The sequence below is a fragment of the Spodoptera frugiperda genome, chromosome 4 (genome assembly GCF_023101765.2).
Source record: "Spodoptera frugiperda isolate SF20-4 chromosome 4, AGI-APGP_CSIRO_Sfru_2.0, whole genome shotgun sequence".
Classification (NCBI taxonomy): domain Eukaryota; kingdom Metazoa; phylum Arthropoda; class Insecta; order Lepidoptera; family Noctuidae; genus Spodoptera; species Spodoptera frugiperda.
This window is the reverse complement of record NC_064215.1, coordinates 3,070,716-3,091,258: the sequence shown is the minus strand read 5'-3', so window position 1 is coordinate 3,091,258 and position 20,543 is coordinate 3,070,716. Positions and strand designations below refer to the sequence as shown.

The window sequence follows — 20,543 nt, the reverse complement described above, 5'->3', positions numbered from 1 at the left end:
TCCATTGAATCATTATCATTTTTGGACTTTACCTGTATTTAATATTGGCACGTACCTATTTTCAAATATGTGCTTATCACGATAATGACAAAATATCTGACATATTTTCGGAATGACTGGATTTTTCCAGATAATTTAAAGTGGATACTATCAATCGTGTGATTTCTGTAATCTATTAAGATAAATATGTTCAGGTATTATTCTGACAATTAAAATTAAATAACTAACAAGGATAATTACTTTTAAGTATGATTAGTTGAAAGAAAAGCAAACATTTTTAAACCGATCACTAATATAGCTACTTATTTATTTCCCAATAAATATTTTAATACCCGGTTTCAGCTGATCTTCAATCTGATAAAAGACAAATGCCACAAACATTCTTGATAAACACAACATCAAATCTATAAATGTGACTCAAAACTGAAATTATTCCAAACTATCGATCCTAATTATTATTTAAAAACACTGAAAACATCTTGAGGAAACCTGGGCTTATAATTTCAGCAAGCTTGGTGATTAATGCTCAAATCTTCTCCGTGCGAGAAGAGGCCTTTGGTCAGCGGTGGCTGTTGATGTGATTCTAATTTATACTAAAAGTTGGTGGATAGGAATATAAACACATTTTACATATTAATACTACCGTTATTTGTCTATCCCGTTTTTTGTTGGCAGTCGACCCAAATATACGAAACATTGACATTGAATCACCTCCGTGATGCAGAATAATAAGTAGATATTTTCATTCAAAATCACATTAATCTAACGTGTAAAATTGTCTGTAATTTACATTCCTTTTTATTTTGTCGTCGTTTGTTGTAGATATTTTCTACTCATTAGATAAATACCACCTACTTGCAAATCGTAAATGACTACGTATGTAAATAATTCCCAAAACAAAAAAAAAACTAGAATTAAATGATAAGTTGTTTTATTTCAAGGATCGGCCATAATTTTCCGACTTTGCTTGGTTTCGAGATGGGAATGCTCAGTAGTACTTAGATTTCCTGAACGTCACAGGTCTCAATCAGCACTTTAGTGATTAGACAGACTTTTAATGGAAAGTCCAGGTCATGATTTGAATTCGTATTCGTATTCAGACTTAGGGATCAAGAAAACTCTACAAGTCATTGGAATATCCTTTATATAAAATTACAAAAAAAAAAAATATTAATGTCTTAAAAAAGGAACTCGCAAAACAAACCGGTAGTTTCCGCTTCCCCACCAGGTGGCAGGGTTTTGCAACAACGTCATTAAAACTAGAATATCATGTAAAAAAAAATAAAGTACATATTTTTGTCACAGTCCGGTCTTTCAACTCTTGACCACATTGTGCTCGAAGCTCAATTGCTGCGGAATTCATTTGCTACTAGTTCCGTGTCGATTGAATAATTTATCATAATTGTCGTAACTAGAGCTGGGCAATGGGCAATCGGTTTTGAATTGGCAAACAATTTTTGGTTTGATTGCCTATTGGAAGGACAGATTGGATCTTTCTTAGGACGATCTAATTGTAATTTAAATTAAAAAATACGTTTATTAACAAAAACCTTAGTCTACATTTTCATACAGCCCTTTTTTGAGGGGAAAATCATCCAATGACTTCTCCCGCCTTGGGCGAGGCGAGAGGGAGTGTCAGACTCTTACTGACTAAAAACCACCCCGTTCCTTCTCCTGCTTTTCGAGCCGGAGCCCCGGTAAACCTGCTAGGTAGTCCGCAGCTCCGGATATTCCGGATTCATATTCATTCACTCCGGATTCATATAGCCCTGGAGTATTTTCTGTGTCGTGGGGTCCAATCTCTTTAAGTTGGCAAAAGAAAAACATGATAGAAAAAAAAATCCAAATATGTAAATTAAAGTTGTCTTTTAATTAATCTACCACCTGATTATTAATTTGATCTTTATAAAGAAGTTGGGTTAGATCGGAGAATACTTTAATTAAAATTCATTGACAATTTTATAGCTGTCGCGTCGCCTAAAGCGTCGACTTGCCAGGAAAAAAATAAAATACGAAACTTTGAGACGTACCTACTACTGCATCGAATTTCAAAATTTATTTATGGCAAAAAAAAATAAAAATAAATGCAGTTCTTTAGGTACCCACCCATATTTAGATCTTGATGATCTAATGGTTAGATCATCAAAATTTGATTATTGAAATCAGGTCATCCTCTCAGTTTATGACATAGGTATTTGAGCCTTAACCGTGGTATTTTTCTTAGGTGTTGTTTTGTCTGTATTTCTTATTTTGCGGACCATATTTTGTCTTCTGCACTACGGACCACCGGTTAAGAACCACTGATCCAATGTTACGTAATAAATAGACATACCATTATGGTAAATAGGTACACACTACCTACTGACTTGCGAACCAAACTGCGCAAAATATTTATGACAAGTCAAAAGATACTGGTATCAGAGATAAAAATAAGCGAAGACATTGTTTTATTTCCTGTTGTAATAAAGTAATAATACTTATGCTATCAAAATCGTATTTTATTCTGATAAGGTTTAGACAGAAAAATCTTGTTTTACAATCTTGGATTCAAGTGTATTTATTCATATCTGAAGTTTATGTAATTTTAATAGTCGATGAAATCTTGATAGCAGCGTAGCGTCTTACTAATATTATAAATGCGATAGTTTGTGACTTTGTTTGTTTGTTACTCAATCACGTCAAAACGGCTCAAGGGATCGGGATGAAATTTGGAACAGGTATACATTATGTTCTGGAATATTTAACACATTTCATCCCATGAGAACATAGGCGAAGCCAGGGACAGAAGCTAGTGTTGTTGTTAAATTATCTGAAATATATTTTCAAACAGATTTTGTACATACATCACTTTATTTGCAGAAAAATTAAGAAATGGAGTCTATAAATTAACAGAATAATTCAGTTATTTACGCTCAGTTTATACACCTACAAAACTTATAAATTGTTATGAGTTATCGCCTTATGTATATTGAGAAGACTTAGCTTTGAAAGCGAAATTTATACCTGTAAAATAAGGATGCACCAACGGTAACATTTCAGGAAAACGAACGATAAATTATTTCTATTATTAATAACGGGAAAATCTAAATAAAAGCCCATATTTTTTTATATAATTTTTAAAAACTACCTATTGAATATTAAGGAGAACTAAAAACTGTAAAAAATTACATAAAATCAGTAAACAATTGGGCAGAGAAAATTTTAATTTTAATATAAAGTAACGGTGACTTGCATATATTTTCATTTAATATAATCATATATCTATACAATACATTTCGTATCATCTATTATACAAAAAAATATTTACACAAGTTTTTTGAAAATTAATTTCACTTGTTTCTTTTACATTATTTACTGCGTCGGTGTTATGTATTATGTAATCGTTAACAGCCCGTGCACTCATTTCGGTCCTCTGGTGGACTATGGACCTCCTCTAACAAATCGTAAGAGGGTTTATCGTATCCTTAAAAACCCACTTTCTTGTAAGTTCGTGTAGAGCGTGTTCCTTTTTAAAGGCCGACAACGCCCCTGTGACTCTCCTACTCTGTGTTGTATCATCATGTAATCCGTCTGCTATTTCGTCCTCTATGCCATAAAAAACCTAATTTGAACATTTAGCAGCCAAGTGGTTGATTATCGTTGAAAAGGTTCAAGTTTTTCAGAGAGCACTATTGCTCGGATCTCTTCTTTTAGTCAGCTTTTATGACACCCGTCGAAAGAGTAGGGGTGGTGTTTGGTGAATCTAGTGATAAATATTATGTGACAATAGGTTAGTTTTCTACTAGTCAAATTCAATTTCAATACTTTTTTCAAAACGTCAAAAACTATATATTTTATAAATTTTGTATGAAATAGTTAAACGTCAATGGTAAAAATTAGCTAGAAGAAATTAAAAAAATTAAGTAGATCATCTATTCTGTGAATGAAAGTGTGATTATTTTTATTGTATTGAAAAGTCGAATTTATTTATTTTTGACTGAGCAAACTATGCAATTACTGTGGTGTGATACCTACTACACGGCTTATTGGTATCGGTAGTTAATAGTTATGTAATCATCTGAATAATAATGTTGCCTACAAGTTTCTAATTATTTAGTTAACAGTACGATTTTACGAGGAAACAAAGAGGAAGTTTAGTTTTCCTATTAGATAAAAATTTGCGACATTTATTCATTCACAAAATATGTGTGATGTGGGTACCTGAATAAAAAAACCACGAAAGGGAAAATGGAAAACCAAAAATTATTACATAGGTAATGGGTGCGATGGAGCGCAGAAGTCTTTTAAGTATATAGAATAGAATCAAGCGTTACTTTGCGTTAGTGTAGAACTTTTTTATACAAAACCCTCCTCATTTGCGCGAAAGTGAGTAAAAATAATAGCAAGTCATTATAAATAACTTATTAAATATCGCATCACACTACATCACGCCATTGAAGTAATTGAATATCAGAAAAAATATTACACAGGTACTTCAATAATCTCTCAATTAAAATTAGATTGGTAAGGAACCTTGAACTTCACATTGAAGATCTCAAGATGAACTTGTGTGAATCATTTTAAGTTATTATTAGTATTTCATAAATCTTGCATAACGTATCGTAATTTCTTTAATCATAGCCCTAATTGAAAAGTTTAATAAACTTTTCGAAAAGACGATATTATTGAGTATTTTCAGCCATTATAAAAACAAACAAACATGTAATTAGCAAACAATAGTATTCCAAATTCGATTTCAAATCTCGTCGAATCACCATTGAAAGAACTGAAAGACTGTGCACAAATGTAAAAAAAATACAAAATGGCAAAAATTAAGTATTCTTATTTTAAAACATAAATTTAAACAATATTCCAAATTCGATTTTAAATCTCTACAAACCACCCTGTGTACAAATGCAAAACAAAATGGCAGAAATAAAGTGTTCTCATTTCAAAACATAAATTAAAACAATATTCCAAATAATATTTTTAAATCTAGTTAAATCACCCTATGCACAAAATTAAATGAAGAACTAAACAAAATGGCAGAAGTAAAGTGTTCTTATTTTAAAACATTTTTTTTTCTAACAGTGTCCCTAGTAACCATGCCATGGCATAGAGGAATGTCATCGTCTGGTTTTTTTTTTAAATATAATTTTACTTCAACAATCAATATTATTTACCTTGACATAAGTGATCGAAGCCTGAATATCTTGTCACCTAGTTTTAAGAGCTGACCTGGTTTTCATTGTTATTATTTAAACTATTTTTGTTCTTTAGCTACTTATTATAATATCACAAACTTTTAATGCACAGTTCTTAACTATGTCTAGACATATTTTTTGCACACATTATTACACAGTAATTGTTTTACCCTTAACCTAAGTTATTTAGGGTTGGCACCACACAACACATTAATTGGCATATAATTCTTCCGTTCTTCTCAATCAGAGGTCATTTCATAACAAATATCCGGATTAGCAGACATTCTAATGGATTACCGGGACTCCGGCTTGCAGCAGGAATAGGAACGGGGTGGTTTTGAGTCAGTAAGAGTCTGACACTCCCTCTCGCTTGATCCAAGGCGAAGGATAGGACGATTTTACCGTCTCAAAAAAGAACTCCCACTACAGTTTCTTGTAACTTTAGTGTATCAATAAGATTCAATCTGCCTCGCATTTTTATAGATCTGCATCTTTGGGTAATTGCGCAGGAGTATGTGGTGACATTGAGACGCGACTAAAATACTCATTGAATAGGTTATGTGGCAATCAAACCTTGTAAAAGATTTAACACCAGCACTTACCAACTGTACATACGAATGTAAAGTAAAATAAGTTATTTTTACTATCTTTTCTTTGTAAAACTTATTTTATTCATTATCATCAGCCAGTATTGTATGTAACATTGCTGAATTAAAGACTCTCTCTTAAGATGAAGTTTAGATATGGGATAGTAGAATTTATTTAATACTTCATGTGTAAACTAGCTTCTGCAACCGGCTTCGCCCGCGTTCCAGTGGGCTTAAAATTGTGTCATTCTGGAATAACACAATGGTCCAGACCACAATCTAAACCTGTTCCATATTTCATTTCGATCCATTCAGCTGTTTTGATATGAAGAAGAAGCAAATAAATATACAAACTTTTGCATTTATAATATTAGTAGGATATTATACAATGGCGGACTTACAATACTTAATAGTACCTACAATAAATAAGACGAACGAACGTTGCAACGCACCTGTGACTACACTGGTGTTGTGGGTGTCCATGGGCGACGCTGATCGTTTACCATAAGGAGACCCACCTGCTCATTTTTAAAAAAAAAGATTATTCAAGAACCACCTTTATTAAATTGGTTAAAAATGTATTGGCAGCCCTGATGACGTCACAGTACGTAAACATATGCGTACGCCGTAGTACCCATGCGTTCCCAGTCCCAGTATTGTGTTGTTGTACCTGCGTTGCGCGTTGTCGACTTCCAATGAATTCTCAAACAAAACACATTATTATTTGAGCATAAGTTTGGTACTCAACCATCTTTTTAGATTCTTAGAATTAAATGAACGTTGAATTTAGTTTTTTATTATCTTGTCGTAATAAAATGCCTTATGGATGACATAGGTACCAGTATGACAAAATGTTGTTTTTTAAACGGTCTTGTTGGCCAAATTGCAAATGCAACTGTCAAGCGACCTCGGGATTGATTCCCGCATCGGACAAAGTATATTAAGTCTTTTCAGAAAAAATCTCAGTTAAACTTTAAGTATTTCTTAGTTCGGAGTCAAGAATTACGCCCTGTATGTGGCACTAGACTCACCTCCTATTTCATTTGGGACTCTTACAACATGACCGCGGAAAATGAATTAACACTAATTTTGTCTTAAATTGTACAAATACAGCTCATTTCCTAATCAAGAACCAAGTTTATTTTACAAACTAAGAGGTCTTTAAACCCTAGCTTAGACAAATGTAGTCAGTTACTAAGTCTATCACTTAAGATACGAAATGGAGATAATATTTAAATGCAAGATATCTGCGTCAACAAGCAGTAGGAACGTAAATATTTACTTGTTTATCAAACACACGTCAGTGCGTAGGTTCTGTTATTTAAATTGTCATAGTTAGGTTTGTATGGTTGGATATACAGCACGAATTTCTACATTCTGCTGTTAAATTGTTTTATATACATTATACTCTCTGTTCATTCCCTCATGTCTGAGGATCGTTGTCAGCATCAGGGTTGCATCTTTTTTTTGAGGATGGTAAATCATCCAATCACTTCTCCCGCCTTGGGTGAGCCGAGAGGGAGTGTCAGACTCTTACTCGCTAAAAACTACCCAATCATCCTATATTAGGTAATAAACCAATAAAAAAAATTGTTTATTGACAAAGACTTCCGCTTTTCAAGTGCTTGATAAATACAATAGGTACTTAAATTGTTTTTTAATCGCTTACAAATACCCAAGATGTTTTATAATATGTGGTCACATTTTATGACATCGAATTACTGATAATTTGATAAACGAAAAATGCAAATTGCATACCGACCCTGCAATGACGATGAATGACAAAAAAATGACGACTGGACCACCCAAGTTTAACAGTAATTTATTTATATGCAATTGTACAGATTTATTAATATTCCTTTATTATTTATGAGAAAACTATCAACATACCATTTCTGACCTGTGACATTGATCGTTAAGATTGCTTGCTATCATGTCGGTCGATTTGCAAAGCGGTATCAATTTGCAGATAGTCGGCAAAGCAATGTGGCTACAAAATACTAACTTTAGTTGATAAAATGTATGAACCTAAAGAGAAGCAGTAGACCTTAATTAAATTTGCTAGTGTCATGAAAGCCCTTTACAGGCTAAAAGGGTTTGAAAGCCAAACAATAAATTTACAAACGTCTAACTGTCGGTCCCTTGGTACTTATGTTCATTTAAAATGCAAAGAAGAACGAGTGAGAAACAGAAAGAACTCCGTGGTTTCTAGTTTTAAACTATTTCACAAAACATATTCTATTTATTTAGTTGGAAAATGTAGTTTTAAGTTAAACTTTTTATGAATCCATGGTTTTACTTAATGGCGTTAATCGTTTCTTCAAACATTTGAGTAAATACCAAATTACGGGTAAAATTGACGTAGATTAAGATGTTAATCAAGTTGGAATAACCGCTAAACTGCTCGTAGGACATTTCCTAACGTCAAGATAAAACCTGAACTGCATTATGCAAATGAGACAAGCAAACGAGTGACGTGAACCTAATATTGAGAAACGCGTCATCAGAAAACCGGACCCCGCCTTAAAATGGCGTCCATGAAACGCATAATTTTCCACATTTCTTTGTTATCTATTACATAATATTATATGCTTGCTGCAATAAATAACAATAGTGAATTTGTAGAACTACATTTATCTACATGGAACAAATGTATCGGAACCACCAGCGTCTTTTCTTCTACATTTCTTGCTAAATACTTTCTGATACAAGTATTTTCATAATTGGTAACGTATGTTATATAAAAGGCAATTTGATTTGGTTGTAAAACAAATATCTGTTCAAAGTTATAGAGGGTTTTTAAAATGAAAAATAAACTCGCTAATAACTCATTTTTTTTGCTCCCAAGTGTAGGTTACAAGACCTAATGTAGAACTAGACAAGAATATTTTGATGACAGAATGCACTTCATAGTAGGTTTCTACATAATATGTATACGCTATCTAATACTTATTTATAGATCTGTATTTAGGTAACCTAGTCTTGTGTAGATATTTTACATTACGCTACGATAAAAATGCACAATATTAATTGATTGCTAAATACACTAATTACGTTCAAATTATCTCATTGATTCATTTTATGATCTGTAGCCAAGTAGGAACTATAGTGGTATGAATACCTGTGTATAGGTCATAGGTATGTATTATTTAATAGATAGGTGTCGTACTCCATATTTACCGTGACATTGGACGTTATCCGTAGTTACATGCTATTATGTATGTGCTCAAGTACATAGTTACATGTGCACGTAAATTACTGAGGACTCGATGTAATGTTACCACTGTATAACTGCACAGTTGGAACGGTTGCTGGGCAACCAGCTAGCTGCGGAACGAGTAGCGGGTTCGATTCCCGCACGGAGCAACTCTTTGTGTGATCCACAAATTGTTGTTTAGGGTCTGAGTGGCATGAGTATGTGAACTTGTATGTTTGTAAACGCACCCATGACACAGGAGAAAATCCTAGTGTGGGGCAACGTTTAAAAAATACTGTACTTCATAGTTAGTTGCCATGGCAACAATTATCTAAGTAACGGAGACAATAATGCCGCTCATCACAAATCTGAGTCACAAGTAGATCGAGTTTGAACCAGACGTGACGTTATGTAAGATGTAACTAACCTCCGCAACCAACGTTTGTAAAGTCACGCGACAAGCGAAGCAGTGCTGCCAAACTATGCGAGAATTGGCACTTGCATTCACAACATTACGTAACATATTTTTTATTCATCTACTTTTCCACGGTACTTAACTGTCTTTCGAAAAGCGATTTGTTCTAGAAAAGTCAACTAAACGCCGCGTTTATTCAAGTAACTGAACACCTAATAAAATAGCAAAAAGTATTAATGTAATCTCTTTTATTGTTTCAGACATAGCCGTGACGTCAGGAGACCGGCTAGAATTTTTTTTAAGCAACGGAACTAAATCGCAAACAGAAGAATCACAGTTCAGAGACCTCACGCTGCTAGCTTACGATGCAGTACACAACATGCTACTGTTCGTGGACAAACAGAGCGACAACGCATCTATATTTAGTTTCAACATTACAAGCAAGAAGTACCAATCTTTAGTTGCAAAGAAAGCATATGAAAATATCCAAGGTTTGGCCTTTGATCCAGTGAAAGGATTGCTCTTCTGGACTGACACAAACGACAGAAGCATATACTGGATTTCATTGAAGCCTGGATATAAGAACCATCTGTACGGCAATCTTTTGATCAAGATGGATGATGAGCTTCCCAGAGCCATTGCAGTGGACAGCTGCAGAGGGTAGGTTGCTACTAATAGATGTATAATTGAATATCTACACATTTGTTTAACTAAACAGTACCTAATCATAATTTACACATTGCAGGTACGTCTACTGGACTAACACCAACGTTAAAAAGCCTACGATAGAAAGAGCTCTCTACGACGGCACCAAAAGAGAGGTCATAGTAGACAACAACATTTATATGCCAGTCAGCTTGGCCATTGACCAACAGACGAAGAAACTGTACTGGGCTGATGATAGAGAAGGTATTCATTATTCTATAGAGAGTGCAGATTTGGATGGAACGAACAGGAAAACTTTGTTAACTGGAATACATCATCAGCCGAATACATTGACGGTCTCAAAGGACTCCATCTACTGGGTGGACTGGGGCTTCAAATCTGTATGGCAACTACCAAAGAACCCGCCGATAGAGCCAGAGCCAGTGCAGATTAGTAGCTTCCCCGAGAACCCTTTTGGAATTGCCGCTAATTATAAGATTGAAGATCAAATTCAAGGAATTGAGGAATGTCAAGCACTAAAGAGTCTGCCTCAAAATAACACTGAAATAAGCGACTCTTCCAACGTTCCTAAGGATGTCGGCCTATTTTGTGTTCACGGTACTAAAGTTAATGGGAAACTGTTGTGCAAATGTACGCTTGGCTACACTGGTGATAGATGCGACATTTCAGTATGCCAGAACTATTGTTTCCAAGGAGATTGTGGTGTCAATGACAAAGGAAAGCCAGAATGCAGGTAAACATCAGTCAATCAGTCCTGATTGTGGCATTGGAGTCATGTGTTCACTTTTTTCATAATTATTTCTTTTTTTAGATGTAATGCTGGTTACTCTGGACAGAGATGTGAAGTCAATGAGTGTCACGGTTACTGTTTGAACAATGGGGCTTGTTCTTTGAATGAGAAAAATGAACGTGAATGTCAATGTATAGGAGACTTTGAAGGGTCAAGATGTGAGACACCTAAAGTGTTCACTACCACTACCATGCCCACTACTACAGCTGCCACTACGAATTCTACTCCTAGTCCCACTACCACTACTACTACTATTACGGAGGCACCAGCTACGGCAGAAACTAACACAAGTTGCCAGTAAGTATAAAGTAACATGCATAACATTACCTACATACTTACTTTATTCTTCATTGATCCCTTATTCCGCAATACATTTTAGATACGAATTAAATTGAAGAATTGAAATTATACCTGCCACTGCTCAACCAACAAAACCATCTAAAAACTTTACTTTTACTTTCAAACAGTCCGTAACTGTATTGTTTATTTCTTCTTCCAGGTGCAATAACACTGATTCTGAAGATGAACCAAGGTCATCAATGTCGATGTCTTCGCAAAGTGCTATCATAGAGACCTGCGGTGACGGATGGGACTCCGTGAGAGACCCTATCATCATAATCCTGGCCATCATCTGCAGTGCGCTCTTCTTGGCTTGTGTAGTACTTGTCACCAAAATTCTACAGCTGAAGAAGAGACCAAGGTATGTTATGATCATGGTTAATAAGTATATTCTTGTTCCTGGCTACTTCCTTAAAGTCAGTAATCATCTCTAATCGCGAAAGGTGAAAACATTTTGACTTAGACATGTTACTAATTAAGACCCAATAATTGAATCGAATTATGCTTTAATATACAGTTACAGAAACATTCATAGTTAAAATGGGTGCACCTAAATACTTGAAGTAATAGAGATTTTTATGATGTGGTTCGTACGTGTGCTAATACAATAATGCTGACCTTCTGCGTACCGTAATGCATGCAGAAATGCATATACAAAATGTGTATATAAGCATAATACTTACACGGTTGCCAGGGTTGGCGATTATCATGCATCCGTCGCCAATTCACATAAAAAGTCCTTGCCATCCTTATCTTCTTGTAAGGTCAAAAATTTGGATTTTTTTTTTTTTAAACATTGCCCCACACTAGGATTTTCTCCTGTGTCGTGGGTGCGTTTACAAACATACAAGTTCACATACACATGACACCCAGACCCGAAACAACAATTTGTGGATCACACAAAGAGTTGCTCCGTGCGAATCGAACCCGCTACCCGTTGCGCGGCAGCCAGTTGCCCAGCCACCGCACCAACCGTGCAGTCAATTAATTTTATATTATCACTCACTCACAAGGGTGTGAGACAAAATTAGGGCGTTCCTCAAGGTTCAATATTGGGTCCTTTCCTTTTTCTGGTTTAAATTAACGATTTACCATTATTCTTGTCAGTTCAAACACTATATTTGTCAAGCGCTTATTTTATCCAACAGTAGCCATGGAACTAAAGAGTTTAATGATGTTATTATGCAACGTTATATTATTACTAAAGAAAAATTATAGTATAACACAGTTATAGTGTATGACGTACATTGGTTTACGTTTGCGCATTAATACGCCCTTCAAATTTTGTATCCTTGCTGCAAACATTTTAATATTTAGTATTTCCTATTTTTATTTAAACTTTTATTTTAATCAATGTTTTAAGTAACATTTATTCATAGTAAAGCAATTAAATACAAATAATACTGAGTTCCCAACGACGTAACACCTTCCTTGTTATATTTTTCGTTTAGTTATTATTAACAACGGATTCAAAATACATATCACAGGCAACTGTTTCATTTTTATTACTAACACATTGAAAATCTCAGAATAATATATACTAACATCCTGTTTTATTATTTCCAGAATCAAGAAGCGTATAATCGTGAACAAAAATGTTACGCCGATGACAGCAAGGCCTGACCAATGCGAGATCACGATTGAAAACTGTTGCAACATGAATATTTGCGAAACTGTGAGTATTGCACTAATATTTAAAAAGTTTAGCATATTTTGTTGCTTTTTTTTACTTAGAAATAGTACTTTATTACGGTAAACTAAACAAGAAAAAGCTTTTGCTTAGTCCTTTAAAGACAAAATAAATAATAGTACAAATAAAAAATTCTATCATTAGAACTTAAGACGGGATATTTATCATGCTTATTTATGTCTATATCCCGTCTCAAGTTCTAATGACAAGTGGCCATGTCAGTTTAATAATTTATAAAAAATAGGCATTATTAGGTATATAAAATTATATCAAACTGTAACTATAGCTTAGTACTTATAGCAATTAATTTTTCTCGTAAAAATAATTAAAAGTATTGTCGTTGACAACAGTAAACATTAAATTGATATTTTGCAGACAATATTTGGAAAGAAGTGAAACGACGAAATAATAAAAACAGCTGGCAAATTGTCGTTATCAACACCTACATAAATACTTTTCATTTTTAAAATATGCAACGCAAACAGTACGTACGGCGACTGTCATATTAAGAATTGAAAATTTTGTTTTTACTTTTTATTACGACAAGGTATTATTGATTGACTAATTAGTGAATAATGGAACCAAATTGTTCCTTTTCATACTGTGTAGTAAAATACTAATACTCTAGATCAAAAGTTATATATTTGGGACACCTGAACCAATATAAGTACCTACCTATAATGTATGCACTTAATATGTTTACAAAACTGACATATAAATTTCATACCGAAGAAAGATAAGCGTGATTGATGTACCTATGTCTTATTAATGAAATTGATAGTATTAATTGCCGTGTTAAACGGCACGTAGTATTTTATAGATAGTGTTGCCAAAAATAATTTAAAAACTTATAATTAGCATGATACGCATAAGGCATAAGATAATTAAATCATTATTTGTTTTGACAATTTAATTGGCATGTATATGATTAATAATAAATAATAACAATTTACTATTTACCTACACATAGGTACCTAACTAATCTCTTATTTGCAAGTCTTTTCAAAATTACAGTTTAGTTACCTAAAAAAAAAAATCTATTTAGTACACTCGATGATGGAGTAGATATAAAACAATAAAAATTGTATCCAAAAATAAAAACATATTTCCCTAAAAAAAACCCACTGTAAGTCTACATACATCAATGAGTCAATAATTTCTTGCATCTACTTGCATTCGTAAATTTAAATATTTACAATGTATGAACTCAAATATAAACAGTGGCCACAAAAATTACCAAAAGGCCATGAAAGTAACCTCCAACCAAAATTAAAAATAAACACCAAAAATCTCTTTTTAACAATCATCCATTAAATACATACATACAATATCGATGCGAAATAAAATAAGATATAAGCATGACTAGCCATATTTTAATTAAACATCAGATACTTAATTAAATAAGAATTATCTGTGGAAAAATCGCATAAATACTTGTATTTTGCAAGACTTGTCTTGCGACAGTCAGATAATAATGGACACTTGTTTAAATAACAAACAACATTTTTGTCATTTGTTTGTAGCAGTGTTGCCACGCTTGTTAAGTGAGTCACGTGTCATATAGACATGACATGTGGCGTACCAACAACTATTGTGTCATTATTTATTAAATAAAATGTCGATACGTTTACACGTGCGGTTATGTTCAACCATGTTTTATTTATGCTAAAAATCTGCAAGAATTATTTGAAGTACATTTTTTAGATTAATGTTTTGTAAAACTGTTTCATCACATACAATACATAGATATGTAGATATAATTTTAATACTAGTCACTAGTCCAGTATCAAATAGATCTTACTAATACCATATATGCGAATGTTTGTGTGTTATTGTTACTCAATCACGTCAAAACAACTGAAGGAATCAGAATGAAATTTGGGTAAAGCTAGTTACTACGAGTTTGCTTTACGTTAAACGAAAACGATTCGAGAGCGCGTTTGGCGCTGTGATTGGCCGCCTCAAATAATTCCACCAATCAGAGCGCCGAAAACACTATTGTTCCGATTATTTTAACCATAAAACAAACTCATACTAATGGTACAGGTGTCTTATTGAAGAACACAATTAGGAACTTTGACATCGTATCAATTATTTCATTTTGTTTGTAGCCAAAGTCACAATCTTCTTTCTTTTTACTCTTTTCCAAGATAGAAATTCTAAGTTTACTATCATGCTTGCACTCACAGCTTCAATATGTCTGATAAATTCTAATCTTTTTTTTTGCTGCTTATTGTGAATGTCCATATTGTAACTTACCTCGTTGGTGAAAAAATGATGCTATTATTATTATTATTTAACTTAAAATCTGGAAAAGAATTTCTATTTTTAATTGTAGTAAAATATTATGGGAACTTTAGATGAATAAACATTTTGGGGACACTGTATATACAAATATGGCACATTTTGGAATGTTCGTAATGCAGTCAATTAAATGGGATTTTTGATAAATATCTACTTAAAGTCATAGTATTTGTGTCACATTAATTAAACTAGATACTGTAGTTCTTAAGTATGAGATCTGTGTAGTATGTTAGCATGCAGATTTTAATGCTCAGCACATTCCACACAGGTTGATAATGCTTGGGCAAGTCATCTGCAATGAATTTGATCCTTGAGCCGATGCAATAAGGTTCACATTTTGATCTTACTGCTTAGCCCTGCATGGTTTGGGTTCACGCTTACTAATTCAACTAATATTTTTTAAATACCGTTTTTTGGGTGACCCGTCAGCTGAAAGTTTGTGAAAAAAATAATAATATAAAGAACTCCCAAAAACGGTATTTAAAACGTTAGGTATTTCTGGTTTTATTTTGTTTGTCTATGTAGCATGTGTATCGAGTATCTTGCTAGCTCATGTAACTAATATATTTTTTTATTTATATGTAAGTAATTCATGATATATGCTAACTTCTAGTAACCAAATGAATAACAAAATCACCAATTGCTTTCAAATCGAGGTTCAATATTCTAAAACTTATTTTAATACTTACTTGTGATAAATACAACGTCACATTGGATTTTCAGAAGTTTTTACTGTATTACAAAATATAACATTTTATACAGCACCTACCCAATTGTAAAGCTAAGCTTAGGACATTGTTGCATCAATTACGCTATGCAACAAGGAAATGATGGTCTAATTTTTTATATATAATTATATGATCCGGGGAAAAAATATGTATTTTCACTATTCTAATCTTCAAACACAACACTACCTCTTATTAAAGCCGTGGCAGATACTTTTAGAACACCTTATATAATTACATATATATTATTTTAGTAGATTAAAATTAATATAAAATAGTCATCCGTACTAAGGTGATGGAAACAACCCAAAGAAGCAAATTTTCTATAGAAATCATAATTAATATTATTTATTTTGTTGTTACAGCCGTGTTTCGAACCGAGATCTACCATTCGGCCATCTTTACTAGACTCAAAGCCAGGAAAAGAAGAAAAGAAGAATCTAATTGCAAATATGGAGTACCCAGACGACCCATACTAACATTTTCGGTTATTTTATGTGGCGTACAATACTTTGGCTATAACACTAAGGCACAATATACATAAGGAATTATTCAAAAAATATGGAATTTTTATACATTGCAGCTGAAGTTAGAATGAAAAAGTTTGGCCACTTTTTTATGATCGGTCTGTGATGTCGGTGCTAATTTCTGTGGTGGATATTACTGCACAAAGTTCATACTTTTCTACCTTAACTAATGGTAAAGTTTAATACAGAATTTTCTTGAGAAAACTATACATTTAAATGTCATATATACAGCATTAACAATTCATTACAGCGTCGATACGAAAAAATCAACACTGTGTTAAAAAAATACATTTTGAATTATGAGACCTTAAGAAAAGGTTCATAATTACTTGTTCCCATACTGAATATTCCTTATAATATTGTGCTAAGGTTTACATATATGTGATATTTGATTAAGGATTGAGAAATATGACGCGATAAAACGATTACATTAATCTTTTACGTCGTCTGAGGGCTGTGTATGATTGCTAAAATCTGAGTGCATGGTAACTAGATTTTAGGTGTTATTATTTATTTCAGTTCAAAGAGAACAGGCATATCGACGATACGTAAACCTTAGGGGACAGTGCTAAAATTTACATTACAGTAGACATTTTTTTTCATTCACAAGGTGCCTTCCTGTTAACTTAGCGATTAACATATCTGTTTTGTTCCAAAATCATGTGAATTTTAGCATAGTTCCTATGATGTAGGCATTTGAGTCGATTTTTCGTTATTTTTCTCCATTTTCCTATGTAGAATGTCCTCTTTTTAAATTGCAAGATGTCGATTCCTTTCTTTTCTTTATTGGTTAAGTTATAGTGACTTTGTGCCAAAGTTTTTAAAGTTTTTTTTTTTATAAAATTTGTTGCTTCCTTACACGATAATAAAAGAATATGATCGGCTTCTAATAACGTGAAATGGTCTCGAAATGAAAGATAAAGTAGCATTTATAAATTATGAAAAAATAGTGTACTTGATTATGGGTGCAGATTTTTTGTTATTATTATTATTTTCTAATTTACTGTTACCATTTTTTTTTGTAATAATTACTATGATTTTTTTATTTAATTGATAATATTTTTTTGATTATTTTCGACATTGCCATTGTAGAAAATTCATTGAAAGTTATCAAAAAAGAGTTAGTTGAATGGGTTGTATTGTACGTCTTTTAACCGACTTGAAAAAAAGGAGGTTGCTTTGAGACTTAATTTTTTTATTCCGTCTTTGTGTTCAATATTTAACTCCACCAATTTGTCATCTGTGAGTTTTTTACAGGCTCATTTCAGATATTTTACTGCCATTGTCATGAATGGGTCGTTTTGTAAAAAAAGATAAGTTTTTCCAAAACCAAAATGAAAACGCGACTGTAAACTATTGAAAAAAAAAACTTGTTCCTATTTAGAGAATGATCATTCATAATTTTCATGAACTATTAGGATTATTTTTGACGACCAAAAAAACGAAAATGTTGACAATGAAAATTATTTAGGATCATCTCAAAAAGTGAATTTTGTTAATCTAGGAACGCTAAACTTAAGGTTCAATTTTCCAATCATCATAAAAAAATAAATTTTATAAACCTGACCAAAAAAAAAAATGCAATATTGATTAAAAGTTATTCCGACATTTTATATAATTATATTCAAATTAAATTATCCGATGATTGCAAAAATGAACCTTAAAGACATCCCGCAGACTTGAAATTTCAATAAAACAATCATTTTTTTATACAATTTGCGGGATTTTAAAGTTTCAAAGGTCACACAAACTTGCCGGTTTAATGTCAAGACTGTGGCTCAAAAGAATTAGTACAGTCAGCGACGATAAAAACTGTTGTTATGAAAATAGGACGTCCAAGGTTGTTTATTTAGTTTGTAAATCATTGTATGAAATCAACTATACCGACTGCTTACAAAATAAAAATTTTCTTTTGCCAAAATTGTGAAAAATATGAGTGAGAATTTGTTATATTGGTCGGCAATAATATCACACTCGATGTTTAGATAAAGATTATTCGGTTTAGAAAAGAATTGTGCCTTTTGGCTGTGTTGTTAAGCTGATTGTCTTTTACTAAAACCGTGTGTTGTATTGAATTATATTTAAATTGGCTTTGTGGGCAGTGTGAATAGTTTTTTCAGAAGCAAGGTGCCTCACTTCTCGATTTAAACTAAGCTTTGGACTACAGACTTGCAACGGCTTTTATATGATTTTATTAAAGGACGCATGCGTGGTATTATTTATACCATTTAGTTTGTTAGTGATGTGCCAATAAGTCCGTAGTCCCAGGTTCGAGGCTCAGGTCGTTCTGAACGGTGGAACCGTTTAGCTTTTAGTGTAAGAATTTGCGTTCCTATAGATAATTCTAAAATATATATTTATCAGAGTACCTCAATATAGATAAATAATTTATTGAAAGTGAAATATTTTATTTAGGAAATTTGCGAATTAGTGACAAATTATTATTATAATAGTTCAGTGGTAGAATAAGAAAAACGATTATTTGGTTATTGGTTATACATATTATTTTGGTGCTGACTGTATTTTTCTTGTTAGCACAGAATCTCAAGTTGTGAAAACATATTGTACTTACTAATGATTTTAATTCGATAATTCTGTTACTATATAAATGACGTGTAAACGCCTAGTGAAGGAATTTTGATACCATCGAAAAAAGCTTACAGTATTTTAAGCTGAATGAGCCATCCTTATATAAACAACCAATTATTCCATTTTACACCTTACGACCTTAGTAACAAAGTTTAAAATGCAAAAATCTTTAACTAGGCGTTGAATCAAAATAGTCAGTTGTACTTACAATTTACATACTTTTTAATACGTTGACTGTACTTACTAAAACTTAGCAGCTATCTTACAAAGCAAAGGCACCATTACTTAAGTTTTTTCCTATATTGGTGGTACTTAGACAATTAGAAATTTATTATTTTTGTAGTTAGTTTAGCTATAGTCGTGGATTGATAATATCCACATGAGAAATGTGATATTATTGAGTCTTTGTATAAGCCTAAGTTAGTGAATATTGTGATTAAATAGTAATATTATAATAAATTAAAAGAGCTTGCATAAATTACTTTGTTTCATTTTCTGTGTCAACACACACACACACAACGTCACGCCTTTTATCCCCGAAGGGGTAGGCAGAGGTGCACATTATGGCATGTAATGCTGCTATACAATATACACCCATTTTTCACCATTTGTGTATAAGTCACATGTAATAGGGGGTGAACCTATCGGCATATAAATTAATAAGACGATATAATATATGGTCTGTACTTATAGTAAGTTAACTAACTCACTCAACTGTTCGAAAAGGATGCTCGATGAGTTTCGAGCCACGACCAGGGCTCACACAGCAGTTCGACGAACAGATGGCTGCACAATATCAACCTCCTTTGATCTCACACTCAGTAGAACTTTATTACATTTAAAATAAAACCCATTTTCGCTTGACAACTTCATTTATTTTATAGATAAGAAGATACAAACAGCTTTGTATGGTCGATTTGGTCTGAGAACAGTAACTATGATAGAAATAAACTTAAAATCATATGTTGACCTAATAATTGAGATATATAGATATTGCTTAGTAACTTTTGTTAAAGAGTACTGTTGTTCCTCTAGATGTATGTACTCATATAAGTTAAATATTATAACAAGGTCCAGTGTCCATAAACTTTTAATTTAAATATACCTGGCTGGGCAACTGCCTGCCGTGCAACATGTAGCAGATTCCATTCCCGCACGATGCAACTTTTTGTGTGATCCACAAATTGTTGTTTCGGGTCTGGGTGTCAAGTGCACTTACAAACTAAAATGTTTGTAAACGCACCTACGACACAGCAATGTGTAAAACAATATACAGAATAAAGGATAATATAAAAGGATAATACGGACAATCTTCAACAATATAATTCTCTTATAAATACTAAACAATATCTATATACCTCAGAAACCTCCATACATCTTACAAAACACAATAAATACACAGTAAATCATTATGCTATGTATTACACAACCGTCATTCAAGCATAAATAACTTAAGTATCTATTCGAACAATTATCACATTCAATCAATACTTCGTTTGTCTAAACAATGTAAATAAAATTCACATTTTTAT

At 32.7% G+C, this 20,543-nt stretch overlaps 1 protein-coding gene across 2 annotated transcripts in view; it reads left to right on the top strand.

Annotated features, from left to right (window-relative positions):
• Nucleotides 1-19,489, top strand: part of LOC118272429 (protein cueball) — a 36,555-nt gene extending 17,066 nt beyond the window's left edge. The window contains exons 2-8 of one of the 2 annotated variants that reach the window (XM_035588940.2): nt 9,642-10,041; nt 10,127-10,780; nt 10,859-11,134; nt 11,337-11,537; nt 12,743-12,851; nt 15,439-15,498; nt 16,261-19,489. In XM_035588940.2, the coding sequence (XP_035444833.2) occupies nt 9,642-10,041; nt 10,127-10,780; nt 10,859-11,134; nt 11,337-11,537; nt 12,743-12,851; nt 15,439-15,471 (1,673 nt within the window). In that variant the 3' untranslated portion in view covers nt 15,472-15,498; nt 16,261-19,489. The remainder of the gene's footprint in view (nt 1-9,641; nt 10,042-10,126; nt 10,781-10,858; nt 11,135-11,336; nt 11,538-12,742; nt 12,852-15,438; nt 15,499-16,260) is intronic. The other variant, XM_035588939.2, reaches the window with a different exon arrangement.
• The last annotated feature ends 1,054 nt before the right edge of the window (nt 19,490-20,543 follow it).